The 26,586-nt window shown below is 42.8% G+C and overlaps 1 protein-coding gene across 1 annotated transcript in view; it reads left to right on the forward strand.

Moving 5' to 3' along the window:
- Positions 1 to 26,586, forward strand: part of DIP2A (disco interacting protein 2 homolog A) — a 637,392-nt gene that overhangs the window by 148,706 nt on the left and 462,100 nt on the right. Inside the window, exons 5-6 of the mRNA XM_069225498.1 lie at positions 5,703 to 5,954; positions 18,483 to 18,611. Coding sequence (XP_069081599.1) covers positions 5,703 to 5,954; positions 18,483 to 18,611 — 381 coding nt within the window. The remainder of the gene's footprint in view (positions 1 to 5,702; positions 5,955 to 18,482; positions 18,612 to 26,586) is intronic.

Consider the following 26,586-nt stretch of genomic DNA (forward strand, 5'->3'; position numbering starts at 1 on the left):
CCACTATTTTACCTCTAAGGGGAACCCTTGGACTCTGTGCATGCTATTCCTTACTTTGAAATAGCACATACAGAGCCAACTTCCTACACAGAGTATATTTCTTTTTCTGTTCTGGGATGTGTGAGTTGGGTGTTAATTAATGCAGTTTCTGAGTGATCACACATGGGTGTGCAATATAGGCTAGAACGGACCCTACTGGAGTTACGGTCAAGCTGGAAGGTGGGGAATAATAAACTGTGGTGGCTACTACACATGAGATGAGTACCCCTAATACATACAGTTGGCAGAGTGGCTGGAAGGGGGAAATGATAACCTGTGGTGGGTACTAGAGATGAGGTGAGTACCCCTAATACATACAGTTGGTGGGGTTGAATAGGTACACCTGTCTGACTTGGAACATCTGGAGTTTCGATTCTGTGGTGAAAAATGTTCAGATATACTCATATCTTTATTTCAGGGAAGCCCTTTTCCTGCAAAAGACTAATTTCACAAAGCAGGGTGTCGTTTGGCTGCAACAGCTATAGAGGGGACAAATATTTGCCACTGGAGGAGCAAACATTTTAAGTGGCGTCCTGATGTGGAGATGCACCTTGGTGGGAGAGTTGGTTTTTCCTGCTAAGAGGCAAATTAGATTGCCTGAACGTGAAACAACTTGCTTTCTGCACAAACATATCCAGTGGGATGGCACAATAGCCCCAACATCTCTTGGTACTTTTGGGGGAGTTTTCAGGTGGTCAGGGGTCCTTTACAACAGCATACTAGATCTGGATTGATCACATCCACCACTTTAAGATGCACCATGGAGGAAAGATGAAGGATTAGTTTCCTGGATGGAACACTGAAACCTTATGCATGGCTGCAGGCTGTTACATCCAGGGAAAAGGAAATGTTCTTTCTATTCCCTGGTATGTGATCTCCATGTCGGACTCAATCATATATTAGGCTTACATCCATTACAACCCATGATTAAACACACTGAATACTTACACACAGCGCTGTCTGACCATAATTCACTACTTATGATATTTAAATAGATCGAACAGTGCATTTCTGTCCCAACCTGGACACACTTAGCTGGCCATGCTGGAGGACTGAACCTTCAAGTAATTTCTGAATAAAGAAATAGAACATAATTTTTGTCAGAACAAGAGCAGTGCATCTAACCTATTACTTAAATGATAGGCATTAAAGGTAGTAGTTGGAGGACGCTGCATCATTTCGGTGGTGGTGTATGAGAAGAAAACTGGCTCAGACACCACATTGCTCAAGCTAGAGCATGATGTGATCTGGGATGTCTCCTGCCGATAGAAATTGAGTGAGGCATAAGAAAAATATGCAATGTTAATATAAAATTATGCCTTAATAATATAATAATGAATATTTAGTGAGGGTACAAAGAGAGAGCTAAGGCAGGTCCCAGCTTGCTTGGCTTCACAAACTTAAGCCGAGAGGCATGCCGATTTCACAGATTAGAGATGGATGAAGGACTTCACTGCTTAATCACAGGCTGGCATTATGGCCCTTTGCATACTGCACTACCATATTCAGCAAGTAGGACAAGATGATGGTCTGTGGTGTAGAATTCTACTTGTGCTGATTCTCCTGTGGCTTCTGATGTTTATGGGGAAGCCTTGAATTCCCAAGTGATTTGCTATAGAAGTAAAACCAGCGATTAGGGACATGGTCAATGAACTGATCCCGGGGTCAGACTGACTTCCTGTATCATTTTACAGTGCAGTTACAGACCTATTATCACCCATATCGCAAAAATGTTCTCTGCTTTTGGTAGAAAAGGACACAACTGGGGCAGCACTGCTAACCTTACTAATAAAATCCCACTGGCACACAAGGCAAATATGGCTCCAATAGACTATTATCTATTCTAAATACAAATTACAACATTTTGAGTAAACCTATAGCAGAAAAGCTCTACCAGTTACTATTCACAAAGGTCCATCTAGACCAGAATGGATTTATCCCACACCGTAACCCTTCCCTGGCCCGTAGACACTTATTTAGAGAAATGGAGCTAGCATCTGCGCAACACCCAAACACAATGGTTGTTTTCAATGAGCTAAAAGCATTTGACACTCTGAGCTGTCAGTACCTATTTGAAGTACTCTGGTGCATGGGATTTGAAAAAGTTAAAACCAAGGAAATCTCGATCCTTTGTACCAGTCTTAGTGCTAGAGTTACGAAGGGCAAGATGCAATCCCCTCCATTTGAGGCGCAGTGCGAAATGACGCAGACAGTTCATAGGGGACCTACCCTGGCAGTTCAGGCTGGACTCTTCCTCTTGAAGGGGGACCAAGACTGATTTACACATGGCTGGTAAATGTCTGAGATGGCATTGTACTAGGATGCAGGCCCAAGTAATTACAAGTGAGTGTGATTAATTCAAGCCATCCCATCAACCATCACTTTTATTGTGGTTCTGTACGTTTCTGCATGTTTTTCACTGGTTCACAGTTTACACATTCTCTTTACAACCATGTTTATTAATCTGATAACTTTCGCTGCATATTTTATATTCAGGATTTTCTAATTGAGAAAAGGAGGCTGATTTAAAGATTGAAGCCTCTCTCCCCTAGTTAGCAATCTAGTTTCCTTCAGGTATGGCCTGTAAATGCCATATAGTTTCTGAAACCGATACATTTCACTCAGTTGTTTGGGCTCCAAAGTATGGAAGTCTGAGTTGTCCTTGGCAGTATTCAAATGCCTTATCAATCAAAGGAGAGTGAACCATACTGGTATGTGAAATCAGGGACCCTTAGGTGTTGTTCCGAAGCCCTCAGCCAGTAATTACCACTGGTGGTGTAAGTGATCACCGCTATGGTGTCTTATTGAGTGGCGTCTATTGAGTTTTACACCTGGGTACTCACTTCTCCAGGTGAGTGACAATTCCTTCTGGGAGGACACTGGTGGTATGTGTGCAGTGAAAACATAAAATTACTTCCTATACCTAAACTGTAAAGTTTATTGTGAAGAAAATAGTGTATGGGTAAGGGTAAAAAGGTGAAGTCATGATTTTATTCAGACGTGTTAACTGTCAGTCTCGCATCACACTTGAATGGTCAACATGTTTCGGTCCTTGCTGCCCTTGCGGGTCCTAGGCCTTCATTAGGACCTTGCTAATGATTATCAGATCCATACTATCGTCGTGCTTTGCATGTCTGGTAAGTCCAGTGTACTTATGTGTCTTTGTTACTACTGTATAACAAGATGTTTCTCAGGCAAATATTTACAATTAATATCTCTTTGTATTTAGTTTTAACTACATATTGTTGGCACATTCTCAGTCCATGTCCTAGAATTGTTTCCATTCTCATTATCACTACATACATACATTATTTTATTGACCTGCATGCATACACCCCTATCGTACCAAGAAACAGATCTGAAAACCCTCCTTCTTCCAATGTTTTCGGATCACACACCGAAAGGAACATCAAAAGTATATATAAAATAATTCTTACTCTTGTCCATTTAAAACACCAATATGCACCAAGAGATATAAAAAGGAACACTCACAGTGACATTATTGGAGTAAGGCTAGAGACTAACCCTCATTTGCCATTTCTGGGTTGCTAATGTATGTTCTCGAATATTATCCACTTCATTTGGAATCAGCTCTGGAACTGATAAAATTGCAACATCACTTCTCACTGAATTTGATCTTTACATAAAGATGTCAATTGATTTTTTTTTTTCTTGTACCTGAATTATGACCAATGTCTACCGGTGACTGTATCCCCATTGAACACTAACATGCAAAATTATTTTGCTAATCGGACCACCTCTCCCTGTGTTACAACAAGCAGAAAAAAATACATAGATTCGTGCCTGCTTCCCATGGCAGTCTAGTGAAAACAAATGGTGCTCTCCCGCTCAGATCTTACACTGGTTCAACAACTGGATCTTTTCTCTTGCCCCATGGGAATCCAAAGACCTCTCAAAGGTACACTCCGCATTCTTCCTGTCTTACCTAGGCTGTAGTACATCGTCCTGCATCACATCCAAAGCAGACTCAGTGGTTAAACAGTAAATAGAGAATTCCTCCATCTTACCCCTTTTATATAGTCACAGTCCGTTATCCTGACATGATGTGCCTATTCTTTCGTTATCTCACCATTTCAATCCACATTTTCACAATATTGAAACCAAATGACAAAAATCCATTTACGGTTCCAGAGATGTCCAGCGATAGATTTTAAATGTTATTAGAATTGTTAGAGTTTTGAGGAATGTATTTATTTGGTGTAATTTTGCCATTGAATTAAGTGTGATGTATGAATATTTTATACTCTGATGCATAGCATTTGTAACTTGTCACTATTATTTACCTCATAGCTGGAAAGTAGTGGGTGACTTGGGTGAAATGTATGCTTGTGTAGCCATTAGGGCAAATCTCCTTTTTCATTGACTTGTCACCATAACCAGCTCAGAGCTGTTGTATTGATCATAAGTATTCCTACAAAGCACCCTACAGGCACACCATTGTAAAATTACAAACATATACAAAATTACATTTGGCAAAGCAAAATACTATCTTCCATAAGAGAGCTTAACAAGGATTATCTCCGTGCACATTTGCTATCACCACGGTTTGTCAGAGGTGGGGGGTAACCAACACCAAAATCCTTGCCTAACTACTTGGCCATTTTTAGATTCCTTGTAATAAAAGCCTGCAGGCTTTAATACAGAGTAATAGCAATACACCATTAAGTGCCTGTTGACTTTAACAAATGCTTTTCACAGAAATACCTCAGGCCCACTGCCTTACTTGTAATATTCCATAATAAACAGACCCAGCCCGTAGCCATGATCACTTGCCACCATAATCAACATGGTCCTGCTGTATTGAGTATAAAATTTAACACAAGGAAAAAAGTGCAACACAAGCACTCTTTTTCCGTGCGAGCACACAATGCTGTACTCAAGTTAACCAACATATGGACGGGCGCTTAAGCGCTTCTCTCAGTCATACTTCTGAATTCTCTTTTTCCATTAAACACACAAGGTTTGTGCTGCTAAGCCCAACTTAAGAAGACATCTCCTGCGGAGGTATCTATGAAATAAAAACAGATTACATTCCTGGGCGAGAAAACGTTTTGCTCGTGATCCCTAAAGAAACCAAAGGGTGCTGTCAGGAACTTAAAAAGTCTCCGTGGCTTAGCTAATTATAAGACTGGCTGCTGAATTTGTCAGAAACTCATCTCCGTGGCTTTCTTAGTTATTAGTCTAGCTGCTGAATTGGCCATCATTTGAATCACTGAAGCGTGTTAAAATTGAAAGTCAATAACTTAATGTTCGTTTGGATGCTATTCCTTATTTCTGATAGTTCACAAAAATTTATTTATGAGGTTGTATTGTCCAAGTGGTTCAAGGTGTGCTCAAAGTGAGAAACCAATCTATGCTATTGAAAATGTTCTTGATTAGAGCGAAAAATCATGACACTGGCCTCCGTTTCCTACAGGTATGATAAGTACAACAATTGATTTCACTGATTTTAAAAAATGTTATGTTTACCGAACAAATAAGACTCTGCACTTTCATGTGAATCTAATGCTGTATTGCATGCAAGTTTCATGTTCATTCCACATGCTGCATAGGACGAAGACCTGCTGATGTACATGGCTTGCTTGCTTTTTGTCACTGATCATTCCTGCATCACATGCTTTTCATCATTATTTTAATCACAGACACATCATCCGCATCTGAAGATGAGGGTTCTTTGCGTCTCCAAGGAAGGATCACCTCCACTCCCCTGCAAGGCCATTGCAACGTAGACCCTTGGCTTAGCCGCGTAATCCAGGGCTCCTCCACCTCATCTTCTGCATCCTCCACTTCATCTCACCCTGGAGTGAAACCAGCTGCCACCTCTGACATCAGCATCACCACCAACAGTGCAGCGGCTATCATGCTGGCCGATCTCATGGCTCATACTCAGATAGGTTAGTAAAAGCAAAAGAAGCACAGAACTCATGTCCAGCTGCTGGGGCAGTTGCTTTGAACCTGTTTGAGCATTGACCCAGAGCTAAGGAAATGAGATATTGCTGTGTCCCTCTTTGCACAGTTTTTTTTAACCATTCCATCAGATTTGCAAAAATCAGGTTAATTTGCACCTCTGTTTATAAGGAAGCTTATATTCAGGTAAGGAAAACAGCCCAATTCTTATGGTCAGTTAAAAATATAAAGATGCTATTTTAAGCAGGGAGAAAGCTTGCAGCCAACCAAGAAGTAAAACGTCTGTGGAAATTCCTTTACAGCTAAGGTACACCCAAACAGATGGGTCACAAAGTACCAATGGCAGTCGCCTGCACAGGTATGATAGCTCTATTCATCCCCAGAATATTGATTAACAACCTCTTTTTCAGGAGTTTACATGCTAACCTATGTACATGTAGGTAACTGAAACACATCTGTAGTCAGTGCTGACACATTTTTTCCATAGCCATTTGGATTTTTGCATCTCTTCCTATCTTTCTCCCCCTTTGACGAATTGGCACCTTACTTGGAGGGAAAAAAAAGTGTTTTAGCAGAGCCTGCTAAATTTGGTGCAGATGGGACAAACGTCTAGAATGTACAAATGTGGTCCCTAAACGTTTTTTCATTTGCCAACACATTTGTTTTTTCCGGGGGCAATCATTATGTGCTGCAGAACTCTTAACATAGGTACCCAAACCTTTAGGGCAAAGCAACCTTTCTGTCATTTGGATTTATTTCCTTTATTGGTTTAGTGAAAATCAGTTTAGTCAAAATATTAGATGGTTACTTCTGACTGCAGATTTATTACTTTATGAATCTCCCCAGATGACACATTGGATCCAGAAACCCTTGCAATAGCTCATGTGCACCAATGTATGGACCATCATCGGGTCAAGTACTACTCACAGGCACACAGGTGCATCTCCAAAGCTCGTCAGCTCACTGGCTCAAAGGAGCCTTTTGAACAGGAAGGGGGTGTTGGGAGCACACTGCCTCACTTCCCAGCACAGTTTGCCCCTTTGCATCCTGGTAAATCGAGTTCACAGTTAGCGCTTACTTCAAAATTATCTGTAGTTTTTCACCAAAGTTGGTGCAGACATTGCTGTATATCTCTAGACACGTGTTTCTGGGTTCAGCCCTTCTTGAGTGGAGAACAAAGACAATTCAACAGTGCTGGCTCCAGATCCACTACCCCTTCTGGCTACAGATCAGGAATCATCTTCAGCTAGTGCCCTGACCCGACAGCTTCGCTCTGCCAACCTTGTGCTTGCCATTGTCCCACGCGTCTGCAACAACCACAGGCAGCAGATTCTTCTCGCCGCCAAGATGTGGAACACACTTCCCACCCACCTGCGTCAGACCCGGGACCTCCTTACCTTCAGGAGACTTCTCAAGACTTGGCTGTTCGAGCAGTAGCAGCACTCCCCTACCTCCCCACCCTCAGTGCCATGATTGATTGATTGATTGATTGATTGATTCAGTGTCGAGGTACGCAATTACCAAAGTAAATACTGTACAAAACGAAGGCTCCCCTCCAGTTCTTCAGTCTCATTAACAGTATTTCCTTAGAATGCAGGGCATTTTTGACTCCGATTTGGATGTCATTCAGGCTCCCCAACAAGTCTCCATTGATGAACATGTCGATGATGAGGCATATGATTTGCTTCAGCCGTATTATACAGTTGCTGACCTTTATCTTCATTTGCAAAATGCCAGGAACTCGAATCCCTCATAGGTGTCCACTCTGGATTCACCTTTAGGTCTCTTGCAGAGAAAAGTGCCTCCTTTGTTGTAGTGATTTTCAGGGTGGCTGATATCCTGGAATTTCTCGGCCCCACAGTAGAGAATAAGATTAACATCCTCACAGAAATACTGCAACATGTCGATCTCTGAACCGTTTCTGATTTTCAACTATACCTTGAATGACTGTGTTTTGGCTGCTTGGTCAAAACCATTTTCAACTTTGGCTGTGGGGCCCCCTGTTACGAGGTGCCATAGACCAGCACCAGGGGATCTGACGCTATGTGCAAAAAAGCCTTTTCTTTTATGACACTGGCATTACACTCCCTGAATGCAGTTTTTCTCTTGTGGGTGCAGAGGCTCAACCAGAAAGTGTCATGTAAAGTGCAAGTCCTTCCTCCCCATACACAGTATGTACATCTATACTAGAAGTAAGATGTAAAACTACTATAAAAGTTTGAAAGTTAAGTATTTCTTAGCAGGATATGCTTCTATAGATCGCATGCTTTGCACACTCATTCTGTCTAGTTTTGGGGGTCGACACCGCAAGTCGTTTTTCTTAGAAATAGTGATTTCAGTTTTGAGGTGACTCCTGACCCTTTTCTGAAGCCCACAATACATCAGAACATAGGTCCTACTGTGAATTGTGGTGTTCAAGGCATGTGTGATTGTCGATGCACATGCTTAGCTTAATCCCACCATTTATTGTTGGACTCAGATGTGTGCAAGTTGCTTTTCTTTGAAGAAAGTCCTTGAGACACGAGGTACGGTGACTCCTCCTCTTGCTGCTAATATGCATGATCATTGGCTCCATTGTTTTCTTCTGCCGTTGGACTCTGACATATGCTCCTTTGCTCCTATTCGAAATTTTTGTCTTCTAGTGTTAAGGCATAATGTCTGTATTGTTTTTGAATGCGGTTATTTCTACATCCCCATCAATCATTCGACAACGTCAATCTTGTTGGTGCAACTCGTTTTGATTGCGAGCACTGTGGGCCTTCGCCCTTTGGGGCCGTTCTCCTTTTTTCGATGTCTTGTATGTGCCATGTCCACTTGGTGATGGAACAGACACACTTCTGTTTCTGCCCTTGCTGTCACTTCAAGTTTCCATACACAGACCTTCATCAGGTGTGTAACATGTGCCTCTCTCTGGATCACCAGGAAGCTACTTGTGAGGCCTGCAAGTTATTTTGATCCAAGAAAATGCTGCATGACCGAAGAGCTTAGCGACTCGGGATGTCTCGCTGCAGCACGGAAGACACTCCAGACCTCTTTGGATATGCACATGTTTAGTAGGAGGCTTCTTGCACAGGTGTTGGCAGCAGAAGAGGGCCCTTTTTGCATGAAGACAGCTCATGCTCCGACCTGGAGGTGCAGGACCTTCCACCAGGCCAAGCAGTGAGTACTGTGCTCTCTCCATCCCAGCCCCAACCTCTGCAAACCACTCCAAATGATCGTTTTTCCTGTTTCGGCTGACAAGTCTTCACACAGGCCACCACTGCCCATGGGCCATGGTCTGCACCGAATAGCTGCATCAGACACGCCCAGCCTTGGCTCCCCCACTGACTCACACATCATTGGAGTTGAGTCGACTCTCAGAGTGGAAAGCGTCCATGCCGAACCACTGCTCCACATCAGCACCGAAACTGGCATCTTCTGACACTCAAACATCGGTATCGAAGTCCTCATTAGAGCCGAAATCTTACTCTTTCTCCAAACAGATATTTTGATCTGAATCTGTGGAACCCGTGCTCCAACGCTTGCAGGAGGAAATAGACTTTAGGCAGCCACACCTGGTCATTCACCGGGACACTATTTGTATTCTAGCAAGACCACCTCAGACTGGAGAACAACCAGCTAGGAGGCAATTGACTTTTGGAGGTACCCGTCCCACTAAAGCACAGGAAGAAAACTGACAAGGCTACAAGCCCAGCACACCTCAGGCCACCACCACCACCTCCTGTTCCATCACAGCCACACTCCCCAACACCTTCACCTCCTACACAACAGCAATATCCTCCAGAGGGTTCCATACACTCTTTCGGGGAAGAGGGGGATGACTAGATCAATTCTTTATTCCAGCACACAGTGACCCGTGGGGGACCTATGACACTGACCCACCTGCAGACACAGACCCAGATCTGTATCCGGCCAAACCTTCGCCTCAAGATGACACCATCACCTGTCACAACATCCTAGGAAGGGCTGCCGCTTATCACAAGGTTCAGCTCCATACTGAACCACTGGAGGGCGATTTCTTAACTGAAACACTTTCTTACAGCCAACGCTCAGACCAGTACCTGCCAATGCTCAGAGGCATGCTTAGGCATATACCTGATATTTTTAAGGACCCCATCAAAGCCCATGTCATCATGCCACAGGTTGATAAGAAATCTAAACCCTCCCCTACAGACCCAATATACAATTGCCACCTGACTTTAGTAGTTGCCACAGTCATAAACACAAAAGATCAGCAGGTAGGGATAAATTCACCCATTATTTTAAGAAACCAGTACTCACTCTTGATTTCATAGGTCAATTCCTTTCCCTTATTTATTTAACTCATTAATCTAAAAGATCAGCAGTAGCTCGTCATTGAACAATCTAAATCATAACTACATACATGACATAGATATATACATAACATCACAATCATTTATGACAAAAAAACAAATCTAAAAAAATGGCAATGTACCATAGGAGGGTTATGCCCACCGTTGTTCCTTTACATTGTGGTCACTATTACAGGCTTATAGTACTAATCCACTAAAATGCGGTGATTGAAGGTTTAAATACACCCAGTTGTCAAATACATATCTGTTTATTTTCAAAGGTATTATGTGGTGCAAAAACATTTTTTATTTAAATTAATTGACTTCAAAACCCTCAATCTCGCTAAAGATGTGTCGACGCGTTTCGGCCTCTTCAGTCAGGGCCTCATCAGGACTAACAGGAGGCAATGGCACCTCTTTTCTGTTAACCTTAGTAATACTTGCAGTATTAGTCTGAACACCACCCGCAAGTCCTCCATTCCGGCGATGGGGGTGAACCAGACATAGACCTTTTCGCCACAGCAGAAAACGCCAAATGCCCAAACGTCATCTCCAGATTACCATGCCCACAGTGCAGGGGCAACGCATTATGGAAGAGTTGGTCTGGGATATTTGCTTATGCTTTTCCACCTCTCCCATTGCTTCCATTTGTGGTTCGCAAACTTCGGGAGGCATCTCCCACCCTCATATTGGTGGCTTCCACTTGGACATGCCACCCATGGTTCACCACTCTCCTAGAGTTCTCAGTGGTTCCTCATGAAATACTGCAAAACAGGCAAGACCTTCTCACGCAGAACCATTGAGCAATCATACACCCAGACCCCACACCGAGGACAAAGACTACACCTCTGGTTTCCTGCCCATCATCTACTGAGGATCTTCTCCTCAGTGGGTTGACATCGAGCAGAGCCTCAGCTTCAGGCCAAACCAGTCTCTTGAAGGGGCCTTGCTTTGAGTCTCAAACCACTACCAAAAGGGCTTAACAACACCAATCACTGGTCCAGAACCAGGTCCGCACCTAAAGCCAGTTCCAACTCCAGAAAGGCCTGTAAAACATGGCATTAAGTTATGATGTTCAGAAACTTAATCTAAGCACCAAGAGTTTGAATGACTCCCTTCTGAGCTGAGGGCGATCTCATAACCAGCACCGGGGAAGGCTGAGAGGTATCCAACACTGCCAGAAGAACGGGGCCAATAGCCTGATGATAGGCTAAAGAGAATCTTCATAGACCCAGTAACAAGTGACATTGTAACTCGAACACAACAAGCTATACCATTGGGACAATGAAAAATTAAGAAAATATGCTTCACATTTGAGTAGATGATCTTAGAGACGCTTAGAAATTTACCAATTCCCAAAAAGATTAGGCCTAAGGAGCACAGCCAACCACCAGCACAGTCACATCCACATTCCCTGCCACTCTGGCCACACGGATTTAACCCATAATCCTGCTCTAGATCTTCCACACACCTATGAAGAGCCCATCTCTATAGATCATTGGGATCTCCCTCCTGATCCAAAAGATGACCCATTCTTAGAATCTTACCTAGTCAAGTGATCACCTTCTGACTCCACCTTATACCACATGGTAATCTAGCATGCAGCAGACTATCACATTACCAAACTGCATGTTGTGGAGGAAGAGGAGGACTTCCTCATTGAAGCACCCCACCAAGACTTGAGAAAAAGTACAAGGTGTGCCAGAGGTCACCATATACATCAAGGTAGATGTCGCCTAACTCACGGTAGGCCTCTCGCAGAAGGGACAGACACCACCTTCAGCTGACAGGGAGAGAAAGCATATCAACCTGCTGGCATAAGGGTGCTGCTACTCCTTGATGAGTAGCTAAGTCAGTTGAGCTTCTGTCATGATACAACAGTTATCACTGGGACGAGATAGGGCAGGAGGATAAAATAAAAAACACCTTCCGCAGGCTTACAGGAAGCAGAGTAAGGGGCTTGGCCAGGATGGGAAAATCTTGTTAGATACCACCATTAGGTCTGCCCTGAATGCAGTTGATACTGTCTTCTGTGAAATGAACACCACTGTTCTGCTTTGACAGCATGCCTGACTAAGAGCTTCTAAATTCCAGTCAGAAGTCCAACATTACCTTCTAACTGTACCTTCTGATGGCGAACACCATGTCGGCCCTCAGGTAAACACAGTGCTGGAAAAATAATTTAAAAAAAGATACTGAGATAGCTAAAGCTTTTGGGGATTATGGGTATAGCTTAGCAAGTAAAATTTTAGGAGGCAACAAGCATGAGCTAAAGCCACGTTAGCAGCCATCTCAACGCCCTTAGCACCAACCACAGCACTATTTTCAGGAGATTAAGGAAACCACATCTTACTACAGGGGGGCACTTCTGGGTAGGAGAGGACCCTAAAGGTAGGGCATGTTGGCCTACAAAGCAGTGACTCACCCACACATTTCATCTGATCACACAAAACCTTGGGGGGTTGAATAAGGTTATATCTTCCTGTGGGAAGATACTAACAAATAGTTATTTTCCATTGTAAACTACAGTTATTGCCTGTAGTTTCTTATCTTTCACCCTTATTTTTACAACACCAGCTTATCACTCTAGACCACATAAGTCTGATGAAAGAGGAAGTGTAGGTACTGCTTCAGAAAAGAGCAATAAAACCAGTTCCACCACATCAATGGGAAAAAGCATTTACTCCCTAGACCTTTGAATGCTCCATTGCTACATAATATAAGAGCACTTCAGAAAGACAACTCTATAAGATGCCATTCTGCTGCTCTGCATCAGGGACTACCTGGCAACCCTCGATTTCAAAGACTCCTACTTCTGTAACCCCACCCACACAGCATACCACTGGTACTTCAGGTTTATTGTAAACCTGAAATCATTATCAGTTCAAAATACTACCCTCTGGGATCTTATAACAGCGCTAAGAGTATTCACAACGTGTGTCATTGGTAGCAACAGCCGAGAACACTGCCTCACTCACACTCAAAGACCACTGTCTCCCCTCCACGCATCAAGGTTCACAATCAGTGGCAAAATATCTGGACCCTCTCCTCAATAAACGTAACCCTTCTTAGAAGCCATAGTGATTATAGTGACAGGCAAAGCCTACACTCAACATCGAGAGAACATTTCAGGGGCGGCTTTCCCTTTACTGAATGTGTCCACTTGAAATGATAATGAATATGCTGGCATGATGATGTCTTGTATTACAATAGTAATCATGCTTGTTGCACACGTGCCGTCTGCATGAGTGTCTTGCCAAACTTTGGTCACAAGCGACAGGTCATTCGAGGGATCTAGTGCCAGTAGAGCCCAGAGTTCAGGACAAACTGTTATGGTGGAACAATAAGAATTTGTTACTGGGTAGTTGGTGTCTTGCCCCCCGTTCAGGAATATTTGCACACCCATTTCCACGACTACCACTCAGACCGTCCGTAGTGAGGAACATGAAGGAGCCTCCCATGCTGCATATCCTCTTATCACCTACCTTGATGAGACAGCTGTGGTACTCCCTACTTCTAGAAATATTTCTTCATCTATACGAAAGACCGCCTCTAAGAGCAGGCCTCCACAAAATCACAGTCCGCTGCAAAACGCCAACCTCAGGGTTCTGAATCATAATTTATCACCTTAACTCTTGAAGTTTGTGTATCTTCAGCTCGGAAATTAATATATAACTAATTCTTATGGCAGCACCTGACTCTGCAACAAGGGCTTGTTATGCAGCCAAATAGAACACTTTTGTTCACTACTACTATACTCTAAATAAGCAGCCCCCACATGCTTTGGCACAATATATCTGCTATTTGTTGCATCTACCGGAGGCTGAGTTAGTGTATACTTTTATCAAGTTACAGTTAACCATCCTGGCAGCTTACCTGCAAAATCAACACCACCAGTCAATGGTCAAGCTGCTGGTTGGCAGAGCCTTTGTGGAAGGCCTTAAAGAGTGACCTTCACCTCCAGAGCTCCAATGTTGCCTCCATGGGACCTCAACACTGTTTTTATTTTGTTCATTAGGCCAGCATTGGATCTTTTACACTCTTTATAACTGCATTCTGCTATGGATGGTAGCCTTCTTCATTGTAGTCTCTTCCCTTCTTCCTATAGTTATTGAACAAGCTCTAGTTGTGGACAAGCACTTTATTAAAGTCCGCAAAGATGAGATTGTCCTTTAGAAAACATTTTGTTTTCTGCCTAACTTCATCTTCCCTCTCATTGTTAGTCATAACATTAATATGCCTAATTTTCTGTTGTAGGCCTCTTCTAGGCTGGCCGTGCAACATTCCCTGAGCAGCTGAGGATTAGGGGAGTGGGAGGGAGCCTCCTATCAGTCTTTGGAGCTCAACTTTATAATTATTGCTCCGCACAGCCACTCAGAACGACGGGCCTCTACTTGGTACCCAACAGCACTCCTTCTCTCCTTCTCCCACTGCACTCCAGGCTGTCAGTGTCAACTTAATTCCCTGCCCAGACATAGGCCTACGCCAACTTGTGGGCACCCACAGCCTCATATAGCTCAGGAGGCTGGTTTCAAGGGGTGCCCATACGATTTCAGGGCAAGCCTGGGCCACTTTGTGTTTAGGGTGATCCAAAAATGGTAGGCTCTGTCAGAGCACTAGCAAAGCATGGCTGTATTGGCCCGCACTCACGCCATGCCTTTCTTTCCTTTCTTACACCTCTTACTTTCCAGTATGCAGATAACAATCAGATGTGGTGAACTAGTCTGTAAGATTTCGGGGGTGGGGGCTGAAGCTAGATTTTAAGTTTGTGTGGATCGTCTGAAGGCGCCAATGGTGTTCCATCAATATGCGGGTGATGTGATCATATTTTTCCAGGCTCTGCTTGAGATGTGCTGAGATCTGTAGGCTGTCCCTAAGTGGTGCCAGAGTGGAGCTTGCGAGGCCACTGAGCATGGCTTTACCACCATCCCGGGGAAAAGTACAGGGGCTTGAACAGTGGTTCTGATGTTGCTTTCTGGAAACACTGTTCCACTTTCTTTAGGAGAGGGACCTTATTCCAGGCAGTCTTTGTTTTTGTGGCAGAGATTTCCTTGAGGGTGAGGTTGGTGTCTATGGTGAATCCAGGTGCTTTGGCAATTTGTGAAAGTTGGGGCTCAAAACTATCAAGGTTCATGTCAGTGAAACCAGATGGTACTTTTTCTTGTTAATTGTATTTGGGAATTCTGTTGTGGTAGTGTTGAGTTTCAGGTAGGTGCTGGACACCCAGGTCTGTATGATGTGCAGGCAGTGTTTCAGTCTTTGGATATATGAAGCAAAGGGGCTTTTTAAGTACACTTTTTTTTATCATCGCCATATTGACGATATTTGGGAATCAAGCACCAAGCGGCTCCGTGTAGAGTTTGAGGATGACAATTGACAATGTGGAACCCTGGAGGACTCCACAGGTGATAGAGATCTTTTGTGATTGCAGATGTCCTCTCTTGGCTACCATTTTTTGACAGATCATTCTATTGTATACCTATTTTAGTAGTCTGCCTGCCCAATTAGTATAGAGTGGTTGTTTGCTGGAGCTGTTCTGAAGTTGTTTGTCGCAGGCTTATTTATCAGCGCTAAAATGGGATTGATGTTTGTCATGTTGTGGTTATAATTGGCTATGAGACTGCTGGGTGTTTAACAAAGCAGCATGCCAGAAATAAAGGTAGACATGTTGGGGTGACCATCCCATTTTTAGAAACGATTGGCTGAAGGCTGTAGTGAGTAGCAGCTTTTATCTACTGGATTAGGATGTTCCATGGTGTTTGATTTTGTGATTGGGAGTTGCGATTCTGAGAACAGCCAGGGTTTTACCTCTCTCCTGAAATTTATATTCTTGGATGCAGTAGACCGTGTCTGATGTAGAGTTCAAATGTTTGGCTGCTTGGACTGGAAGAGGGTATCCTCTTATGGTTTGTCTATTGTAATGATCTGAGGGCTGATTGGAAGCTTAGATATCTGTTTTGTTTGTACAGTTGATGGTATAGTGGTCCTTTTCCTTGGGTGGCTTTGTGTACTATGCATATCAGTTTGAACATTGATGTTTTCACTGCCCTTGGCTAGTGTAGTCCCTGTGTGATTGGTGTCCTGTGTTTCCCAGGGTGTAATTGGAGGAATAGCCTTGCTGCAGCATTCTGAATTAATGAATTCATTATAGTTGATATACATAATTATTCTGTCGGTTCATTGGCATTGTCAAGCATGCATATTGCAAGTGTGAGATTGACCTGCAGCTTTTATTGTTATCCAAGGTATGGGAAGATCCTGCATAAACTTTTCATGGTATGACTGGTGCTTCTTGCTATGTTAACATGTGATATCGGGAAAGGTTTCAGTCCATGACCACTACGAAGATCCTCACCTATCTTGATGTAGTTGGAAGTGCGTCAAGTTTCTCTGGCCATATGTCAGTAGGTTGATGTTTATGCCATTGTCCGCAGGTAATGATCTGTATTTTTGCGGTATTAAGCTCCATTGATTATTCATCATCCATGCATTTATAGCACTTATCCATTCCTAATTCCTGTAGGTCATCTGGCCTGACTGTTTCTAGGATGATTTTAGTATCATCTTTGTAGGTATTGCATGAGAAAATGTAGGATCTGTTTAGGAAGTGGAGATAGGTGTTAAATAAGAGAGGGGAAATGATTGATCCCTGGTTAACTCCACATTGTTTTTTGTGAGGAGCTGATGTGAATGGATGTATGAAATTAAGACTTTACCGGTCGTTGAGGTATGAGGTAATCCATTTTAGTGTATTTTTGCATATTACAATATCTTTAGAAACTTACTGCACAAATTGTTTGAAGGCTATCTTTAAAGATCTTTGGAAGGACGCTCTGATGGTGATGTTGATGTCTGTGTTGATGAGGTAATAGAATTCCTTCTCTAAGAGGGTGATGAAAGTGGCTAGGGATGGCAGATTGGCATCCATCCGAATATGATGTCTGTCCGATATTGGTGATGTGTTGGCAGTTTCTCTATTGTTGATATGAATTCTGTGGCAGTTTTGTCAGATAAAGCTTGTCTCTGTGTTCTGGCACTCCCGGTTGCAGGATTCAGCAAGGATCAAGTGGAGTTCCTTTGATGGGCAGTCTGCCTCCGTAATGTGAGTAAAGTAACATTTCTTTTTGTGGTCCATATGGCTGCTTCGTATCAGTGCAGACAAATCTTGTCTGTTTTATATCACAGTTTCCTCCATTTGCTTTATAGAGTGCTTAATTGTGTATTACTTTGTTTAATGTTATCACTGGGTATGTGTTTTGTTCCTTGGTGTTAGTCCAGGAGTTTTTTTTTAATGGTATCTGGTAGTCCAGTTCTGAGGAAACCTATTTGTAATAGGTGGCTACATCTTCTGGACCCTCCTTAACTGGAGTTCTGTCGAGGTGGCGATTAAGTGCTAATACGTTCAGTTTCTTCCATTGTCTGTCTGTGTTATGTGTTACTGTCACCTTTGAACTGTTCTTGTGATTAGTATTAATATTTTGAAAGGGATAATGTGTTGGTCAATCAAGATGACTGGGAAATTGTCAGTCACATATGCCTGTCACTATGGGCTAATGTGATATCCAGAGTGACCAGTGGTGTGGGTGTGGCCAGATACAATTTGCTGAAGATTAAGGACCTCTGGCTAGACTGAAGGTTGTATCTGTGGTTGATGCTACATTATTGTCAAACCAAATGTTGAGGTATCCCAGGATGTAGAGGTTGGAGCCGTTTATTTGGGACTTGGTCACTGTGTCCAGTAGTGTGACCTTAAATTTTCCATTGCAAGGATTTGCTCTGTAAATCTAGAGGGAAGGATAAGGCAAAATATGAGATAGGATTACCTCTCCAGGAGGCATTCATGGTTTAGCATGTTGAGGTCGTTGATGCAGGATATGTTTATTGATTTCCTGTGTGTGATTGTCTACCAACCATACTTCAGTGTTGCTAATGCGGATCTTACTTATAATGCTATATCCATGTTAGATGGCCTTGTAGTATGTGGGTGTGAAGGTGTTGCAAAGACGTATTTCTGAGATGAATATGATGACTTTGAGATATTCAGGTAGTGCTCGGATTCCTACTGCAGAGTTGCTTTGGTGTTTAGTCTCAAAAGCAGTTGTGATACACTAGGGTTATAAAATATGCAATTTTGCCTTTTTAGGATGCAGGAGGCTGGAGGATGGATGGTCCATTCAACCTTCTTTCCTTTTTTTTCTTTAGATGTTCACTCAGCACCCCCTGATGTGACTACAGGCCTTATACAGCACTCCCATCATGAGCGTCCACAAGTTGCATCAGTACGGGGAGTTCCCAAGGGGTTCAACAGCAGCGTTCTGGAAACTGCAGATGGTGAGAACCAGTGTCCCATAAAGTGGAACATTCCTAATATTTTAATAAATTGCATTCCAAGGGAGAAATGGTCATGTTTCTTCATCCCTGGGAAGTTCACGTTGCTTCTATAATCCAAGTTCCACAAACCTTACTTAGTGGTTTAATTTTTGCATCCCTAATTTTCATTCATAAGCGCCTGTTTCACAGGCCACCTGTTGCCTGGCATCGTTAGTTCTCAGCTCCGAGAATGGTCTTGTAGTGGTGTATTGACACTGAAGTTCAACAATAGACTCATCAACAGCTGTTGGCTAGAGGGTAACCTGTGCACAAGTTAGGCTAAAGCTTGCAAATAAAAAAATATATAAGCAACCATTCCTCTACCTCTCTTTGCTGATCAGGAAGGCAGATGGAAATTAGTTGACTTGAATAGTCTTAGTATTAATATTTTAGACCCAAAACAAGTCTGCTCTTGTTCAGTGTGAAAGAGTAGAAACATGGACATTTTCAGAACTCTTGAGGGCCAATTCATAATGCGATTAGTGCAACAAAGTAGCATTTAGGTGCACGTTAGCCTAATGTTTGAGTGCAGAATATGTTTGCGACCCACAAAACATACATTTACATTCCTACATGCATGTTTTCATAATCTGTGTTTGTTATGCATGCTGTGCTCTCTTTGCCATCTAAATACCATCAGACTATTGCAGATAACTTTTCTTTGAAGACTTTGTTTCAGTTTTGGGGTTCACACTTAATTCCCCCACCCCCAATCAGGTTATGAGTTGATTGATGGGCTAATAGAAAATCTAAGAGCAGTCCTGGAACAGGAGTGATTTCAAGGGAAAATATTTTTGACACAAGCACATTTAAATGTAAAGCCTTAGCCACCATGGTATAAAAGAATGTCTCTGGAGCGGGGTTGGGGGAATGGAAAGAGAAAGTGCAGAAACAACTGCTTCCCTTAGAAAAATACCATTTTGTGGTCTGTGTTTACTATGGAATCATGCTGAATTAATTTGAAAGTATTTTGGTGCAAACAGGCTGACCCCGGAGAGAAAGGCTCTTCACATAAGGCACCATGAAGGCCCTTGTGGTCTGTACTGTTTCACCTTCTGGGAGTCTGTAAGAGAAGATTGATGAAGGCACCAAAACAGGCTGGGAGGAGTTCTGTTCTGAGCTGTCCATGCAAATTGATCTGGATGGATCTGGAAACTGCCCCCCATCGAGGTTGAAGGCTCGGATTCTGGAGAGGACTTCAGTTTGCAAATCCAACAGAAACCTGTATTGCCTAAGACAGAGACAACACTTAAGACATATAGAAAATAGATGATTCCCGCATCATCATCTTTGAAGTTCCCAGCACTCTGAATGGGACCAAAATGTGTTTCAGATCAGAAAATCAAATCTTATGCCAAGGGTTTGACTTCAGACTATGGATTTGCCACAAAAAGAGAATTGATTTTGTGTCAAAAATGCCCCTCAAGAAAGGATCGACTCTGAGATACCTAAAAAAAAAAAAAAAAAAATCAAATCTGTCCTAAAGATTGAACTTGAAAAGAAGATTGATCCTGTTCTGAAGTTAAACCTCAAAAGTAGGACTGATTTGTAGAAGATGTTCTGCCAGGAAAACACACTTTAACTTTAAAAAATACTTTATTTTGAAAATAGCCTTGACCATGGGATCAGACCTTTGTGCAAACTTCCTCCACAGATTCACCCTGAAAGAATGATTACAACTGAAAATATTTCTTTGGTGCTTCCATCACTCAAAAAAAACACAAAAAAAAAAAAAAAACAGTGAGGCAAGTTGGAGCGGCAGATAGGAATTCTCAAAGACATCTATTCCTCAGACACAACTGCAAAAGAAACACACATTGACTTTTGAAGAATTCATTTCAGATGAGCTTCACAGTTAATTTGCTCCAAATAATTATAAGAATTTAGTCACCGACCTTCGTCAAGTAATTCTCACCTCACTGTCAATCTCTCCACAAACTAGATTCAGAAGTGGAGGAGGAAGTTGAGCAACATTATCAAACAAAGTAACAAACAAGATGTAGCATATAACAGTTGATTCTGCATGAGATTTAGATAAATATTCTGTTAAGGTTTCATCTCCAGAAGAAATAACCCTCCTGTCATGTGGCTTCTCAAAGGACAGCTTTCTGTGATGATGTTCCCATGCATGAGGAAGAGAATTTTCTGAGAGAAATGTTTTCTTTGACAGAAAAAGAGGAATCAGTATCTTCCACTGTTAAAACCGACCACAGAATGTTTTCTCTGCAACTTGAGAGAAAATGTAACCTTGTTCAACAAGACCCTATCCAGTGGTTATTTACATAACGTGGTAGTGGTACATGGAACTTCGAAATGCCCCCTGTCCTCACAATGGGAGTTGCGAAATGTAATGCAGTAAATTGTTGCTTTACCAGTTTGCAGGCATTTGTTGAATTAGTTCAACAGACATCATTGGCAAGGAATGGTGAATACTCTGTAGTGTATTTACAACAAATGTTACAGTGATATCAGTGGTGTTATACAAGATGTAATGATTGCTGTAATATCCGGGGTAATTAGCAGTGCATGGCGAGGGTGCGAATTATAGCCGAGGTCCAAGGTGGCTGCCAACACTTCCTGGTTGAAGTGTTGGCAGCCAATCAGAGCTCTGCATTTCCTTGCACAAGCTTGTTATTATTGGTGAATCCTTTCTACCTCAAAATATGTATATTTCTTTTAATATCTTAAAAACTACTGAACAGATTTACACCAAATAACAAAAAGCACTCTTTCTGGACAAAGAGCTACCTTTCTGCCAAATTAGGTCTAATGCAGTCCAGCGGTTCGGGCTGTGGTTGTGTCTAAAATCCCTATGGGAATTAAAATGGGAAAACCCCCTTTTTTTTTTTTTTTTTACCCTCCCTCTTTATATAGCTCCCGCTTGACAGATCACCATACTTTTTTGTGAAAATTTTGTGAAGATTCGTCAAATGGCACCAAAGATAAAGGCAAGTCAAAAAATGCTTTTCAGTGGAAACCTGGTCCTAAGTGTAACTGCCTACTGGTGCCTGCCAGTAGGATAAGAAAAAAAAAAAATATATATATATATATATATATATATATATATATATATATATATATATATATATATATATATATATATATATATATATATATATATATATATATATATATATATATATATGTGTTCGATGGCATGTGTAGCTGCAGATACACATGCTGTGCACAGTCCGCCGTCTGGTGTTGGGCTCGGAGTGTTACAAGTTGTTTTTCTTCGAAGAAGTCTTTTCGAGTCACGAGACCGAGGGACTCCTCCCACTTCGATTCCATTGCGCATGGGCGTCGACTCCATGTTAGATTGTTTTTTTTCCGCCATCGGGTTCGGACGTGTTCCTTTTCGCTCCGTGTTTCGGGTCGGAAAGTTAGTTAGAATCTCGGAAAAAAACGTCGGTATTGTTTGCGTTCGGTATCTGGTTAGTTAGAACAAATCGACACCGAATTTTGAAGAGCTCCGGTGGCCCTTCGGGGTTTTTTCGATCCCCTGTCGGGGCCTGGTCGGCCCGGCCACGTGCGACTTCAAGGCTCATGGAACGGACCCCATTCCGCTTCTGCCCAAAATGCCATCACAAGTATCCGTATACGGATCACCATCTGGTCTGTAACTTGTGCTTGTCCCCCGAGCACAAGGAGGATACTTGTGAAGCTTGTCGAGCGTTTCGGTCGAGGAAGACGCTGAGAGACCGAAGAGCCAGGAGACTACAAATGGCGTCCACGCCGACAGGTCAAGATCGTTTCGAGGAGGAAGAAGAAGCTTTCTCCGTCCACGAGTCGGATTCGGATGAACTCGACGCCGAAGAAACAACCAAAACCGTGAGTAAGACGTCGAAAATCAAGACTCACGAGAAGTCTACAAAAGCCCAGGGGACGCCACCGCCAACAGGCCATGGCTTAACCCGAAAAATAGGTGACCCATCCAAGGCACCGAAAAAGGGCATGCTGGTGTCGAAGTCATCCGACTCAGGTCGAGATACCGCCACACAGCAACCTCGGAGCCGAGACAGCGGCTCCGAGAAACTTCGGCACAGAGACAGCGGCACCGAAGAATTTCGGCACCGAGACACCACGCCGAAAACAAAGAAGGTTTCTTCGGAGCCTAAAAAGACTTCCGAAAAGGTTTCGGTTCCGAAACAGCCAGCCCCGGAGCCGAAAACTAGTTCCTATACAGAGGAACAAGGATTAACCTCCCAATTACACAGATTTGGAGAGGAGCTTCAAGCTGTAGAGCCTGACTACACGCAAAGAAGGCTTCATATTCATGAGGACACAGGGAAGATAACCACTCTTCCCCCAATCAAAATAAAAAGGAAACTTGCCTTTCAACAAAAGGACAAGCAACCACAAGCAAAGGTGGCAAGGAAAACAACCCCACCACCGTCTCCACCACCATCAATACATGCATCACCAGCAACAACTCCACCACTGATGCTCTCACCAGCTCATACCACAATGAGTCAGGATGATCCCGATGCATGGGACCTCTACGATGCTCCAGTGTCTGACAATAGCCCAGACTCTTATCCTACAAAACCGTCACCACCTGAGGACAGTACATCCTATACACAGGTGGTCGCAAGGGCAGCCGAGTTTCACAATGTCTCCTTACATTCGGAACCAATTGAGGATGACTTTCTCTTTAACACCCTATCCTCCACCCATAGCCAGTATCAATGCCTTCCCATGCTCCCAGGAATGCTAAGACATTCAAAACAAATTTTTCAAGATCCAGTTAAAGGCAGAGCCATAACTCCAAGGGTGGAGAAAAAATATAAGCCACCGCCCACAGATCCAATATATATTACAACACAACTAACACCAGACTCAGTAGTTGTGGGGGCAGCTCGTAAGAGAGCCAACTCTCATACCTCAGGCGACGCACCACCTCCAGACAAGGAGAGCCGCAAATTTGATGCTGCGGGAAAAAGGGTTGCAGCACAAGCAGCAAATCAGTGGCGTATTGCCAATTCACAAGCACTTTTGGCAAGATACGACAGGGCTCACTGGGATGAAATGCAACATTTCATCGAACACTAACCCAAGGAGTTCCAAAAAAGAGCGCAACAGGTGGTGGAAGAGGGACAAAGTATCTCAAATAATCAGATACGGTCTTCCATGGATGCAGCAGAGACAGCTGCAAGGACAATAAACACTGCAGTCACAATGCGAAGGCACGCATGGCTGCGCACTTCTGGGTTCAAACTGGAAATCCAGCAGGCTGTGCTCAATATGCCGTTTAATGAACAGCAATTGTTTGGGCCGGAGGTAGACACTGCCATCGAAAAACTCAAAAAGGACACCGATACAGCCAAAGCCATGGGCGCACTCTACTCCCCGCAGAGCAGAGGCACATTTCGGAAAACACCTTTTAGGGGAGGGTTTCGAGGTCAACCCACAGAAACCACAACCTCACAAACAAGGCCTACCTACCAGGGTCAATATCAAAGGGGAGGTTTTCGGGGGCAATTTAGAGGGGGCCAATTCCCATAAAATAGAGGAAAATTCCAAGGCCCCAAAACCCCTCAAAAGAAGCAGTGACTCACAAGTCACACACCCCCATCACATAACACCTGTGGGGGGAAGACTAAGCCAATTTTACAAACTTTGGGAGGAAATAACAACAGACACTTGGGTCTTAGCAATTATCCAGCATGGTTATTGCATAGAATTTCGCCAATTCCCTCCAAACGTCCCACCGAAAACACGCAATATGTCAAAACAACATATAGATCTTCTAGGACTAGAAGTTCAAGCATTGCTACAAAAGGACGCAATAGAATTAGTACCAATTCAACAAAAAAACACAGGAGTTTACTCACTGTAGTTTCTAATACCCAAAAAGGACAAAACTCTGAGACCAATACTAGATCTCAGAACACTAAATACCTACATAAAATCAGACCACTTTCACATGGTCACGTTACAAGACGTAATCCCACTGCTCAAACAGCAAGACTACATGACAACATTAGATCTAAAAGATGCGTATTTCCATATACCAATACATCCTTCACACAGGAAATACCTAAGGTTCGTATTCCAAGGAATACATTACCAATTCAAAGTGTTGCCATTCAGAATAACAACTGCGCCAAGAGTTTTTACAAAATGCCTGGCAGTAGTAGCTGCACATATCAGAAGGCAGCAAATACATGTGTTCCCGTACTTAGACGACTGGTTAATCAAAACCAACACGCTAAAACAGTGTTCACAGCACACAAAATATGTCATACAAACCCTTCACAGGCTAGGTTTCTCCATCAACTACGCGAAGTCACACCTTTTGCCGTGTCAAACGCAGCAATACTTAGGAGCGACAATCAACACAGCAAAAGGGATTGCCACTCCAAGTCCACAACGGGTTCAAACATTTCACAAAGTAATACAGGCCATGTATCCAACACAAAAGATACAAGTCAGAATGGTAATGAAACTACTAGGCATGATGTCTTCATGCATAGCCATTGTCCCAAACGCAAGATTGCACATGCGGCCCTTACAACAGTGCCTAGCATCACAATGGTCACAAGCACAGGGTCAACTTCTAGATCTGGTGTTGATAGACCGCCAAACATACATCTCGCTTCTATGGTGGAACAGTACAAATTTAAACCGAGGGCGGCCTTTCCAAGACCCAGTGCCACAATATGTCATAACAACAGATGCTTCCATGACAGGGTGGGGAGCACACCTCAATCAACACAGCATCCAAGGACAATGGGACATACATCAGAGACAGTTTCACATAAATCACTTGGAAATGTTAGCAGTATTTCTAGCGCTGAAAGCATTTCAACCCATAATAACCCAAAAATACATTCTTGTCAAAACAGACAACATGACAACAATGTATTATCTAAACAAACAAGGACGGACACACTCGACACAGTTGTGCCTCCTAACACAGAAAATATGGCATTGGGCGATTCACAACCACATTCGCCTAATAGCACAATTTATTCCAGGGATTCAGAACCAGTTGGCAGACAATCTCTCTCGAGATCACCAACAAACCCACGAATGGGAAATTCACCCCCAAATACTAAACAATTACTTTCAAATTTGGGGAACACCTCAAATAGATCTATTTGCAACAAAGGAAAACTCAAAATGCCAAGACTTCGCATCCAGGTACCCACAAGATCAATCCCAAGGCAATGCTCTATGGATGAACTGGTCAGGGATCTTTGCATACGCTTTTCCCCCTCTCCCTCTCATTCCATATGTAGTAAACAGGTTGAGTCAAAACAAACTCAAACTCATACTAATAGCACCAACATGGGCGAGGCAACCTTGGTACACAACACTACTAGACCTGTCAGTAGTACCTCATGTCAAATTACCCAACAAACCAGATCTGTTAACACAACACAAACAACAGATCAGACATCCAAATCCAGCATCTTTGAATCTAGCAATTTGGCTCCTGAAATCCTAGAATTCGGACACTTGCACCTCACACAAGAATGTATGGAGGTCATAAAACAAGCTAGGAAAACTACCACTAGACACTGCTACGCAAACAAGTGGAAAAGATTCATGCATTACTGCCAGAATAATCAAATTCAGCCATTACACGCATCTCCAAAAGATATAGTAGGATATTTACTACATTTGCAAAAATCAAATCTAGCTTTCTCTTCTATAAAAATACATCTCACCGCAATATCAGCTTACCTACAAATTACTCATTCAACTTCACTATTTAGAATACCAGTCATTAAAGCGTTTATGGAAGGCTTAAAGAGAATCATACCACCAAGAACACCACCTATACCTTCATGGAACCTCAACATTGTCTTAACAAGACTCATGGGTCCACCTTTCGAGCCCATGCATTCTTGTGAAATGCAATACTTAACGTGGAAAGTTGCATTTTTGATTGCCATCACATCTCTAAGAAGAGTGAGCGAGATTCAAG

The sequence above is a fragment of the Pleurodeles waltl genome, chromosome 3_1 (genome assembly GCF_031143425.1).
Source record: "Pleurodeles waltl isolate 20211129_DDA chromosome 3_1, aPleWal1.hap1.20221129, whole genome shotgun sequence".
Classification (NCBI taxonomy): domain Eukaryota; kingdom Metazoa; phylum Chordata; class Amphibia; order Caudata; family Salamandridae; genus Pleurodeles; species Pleurodeles waltl.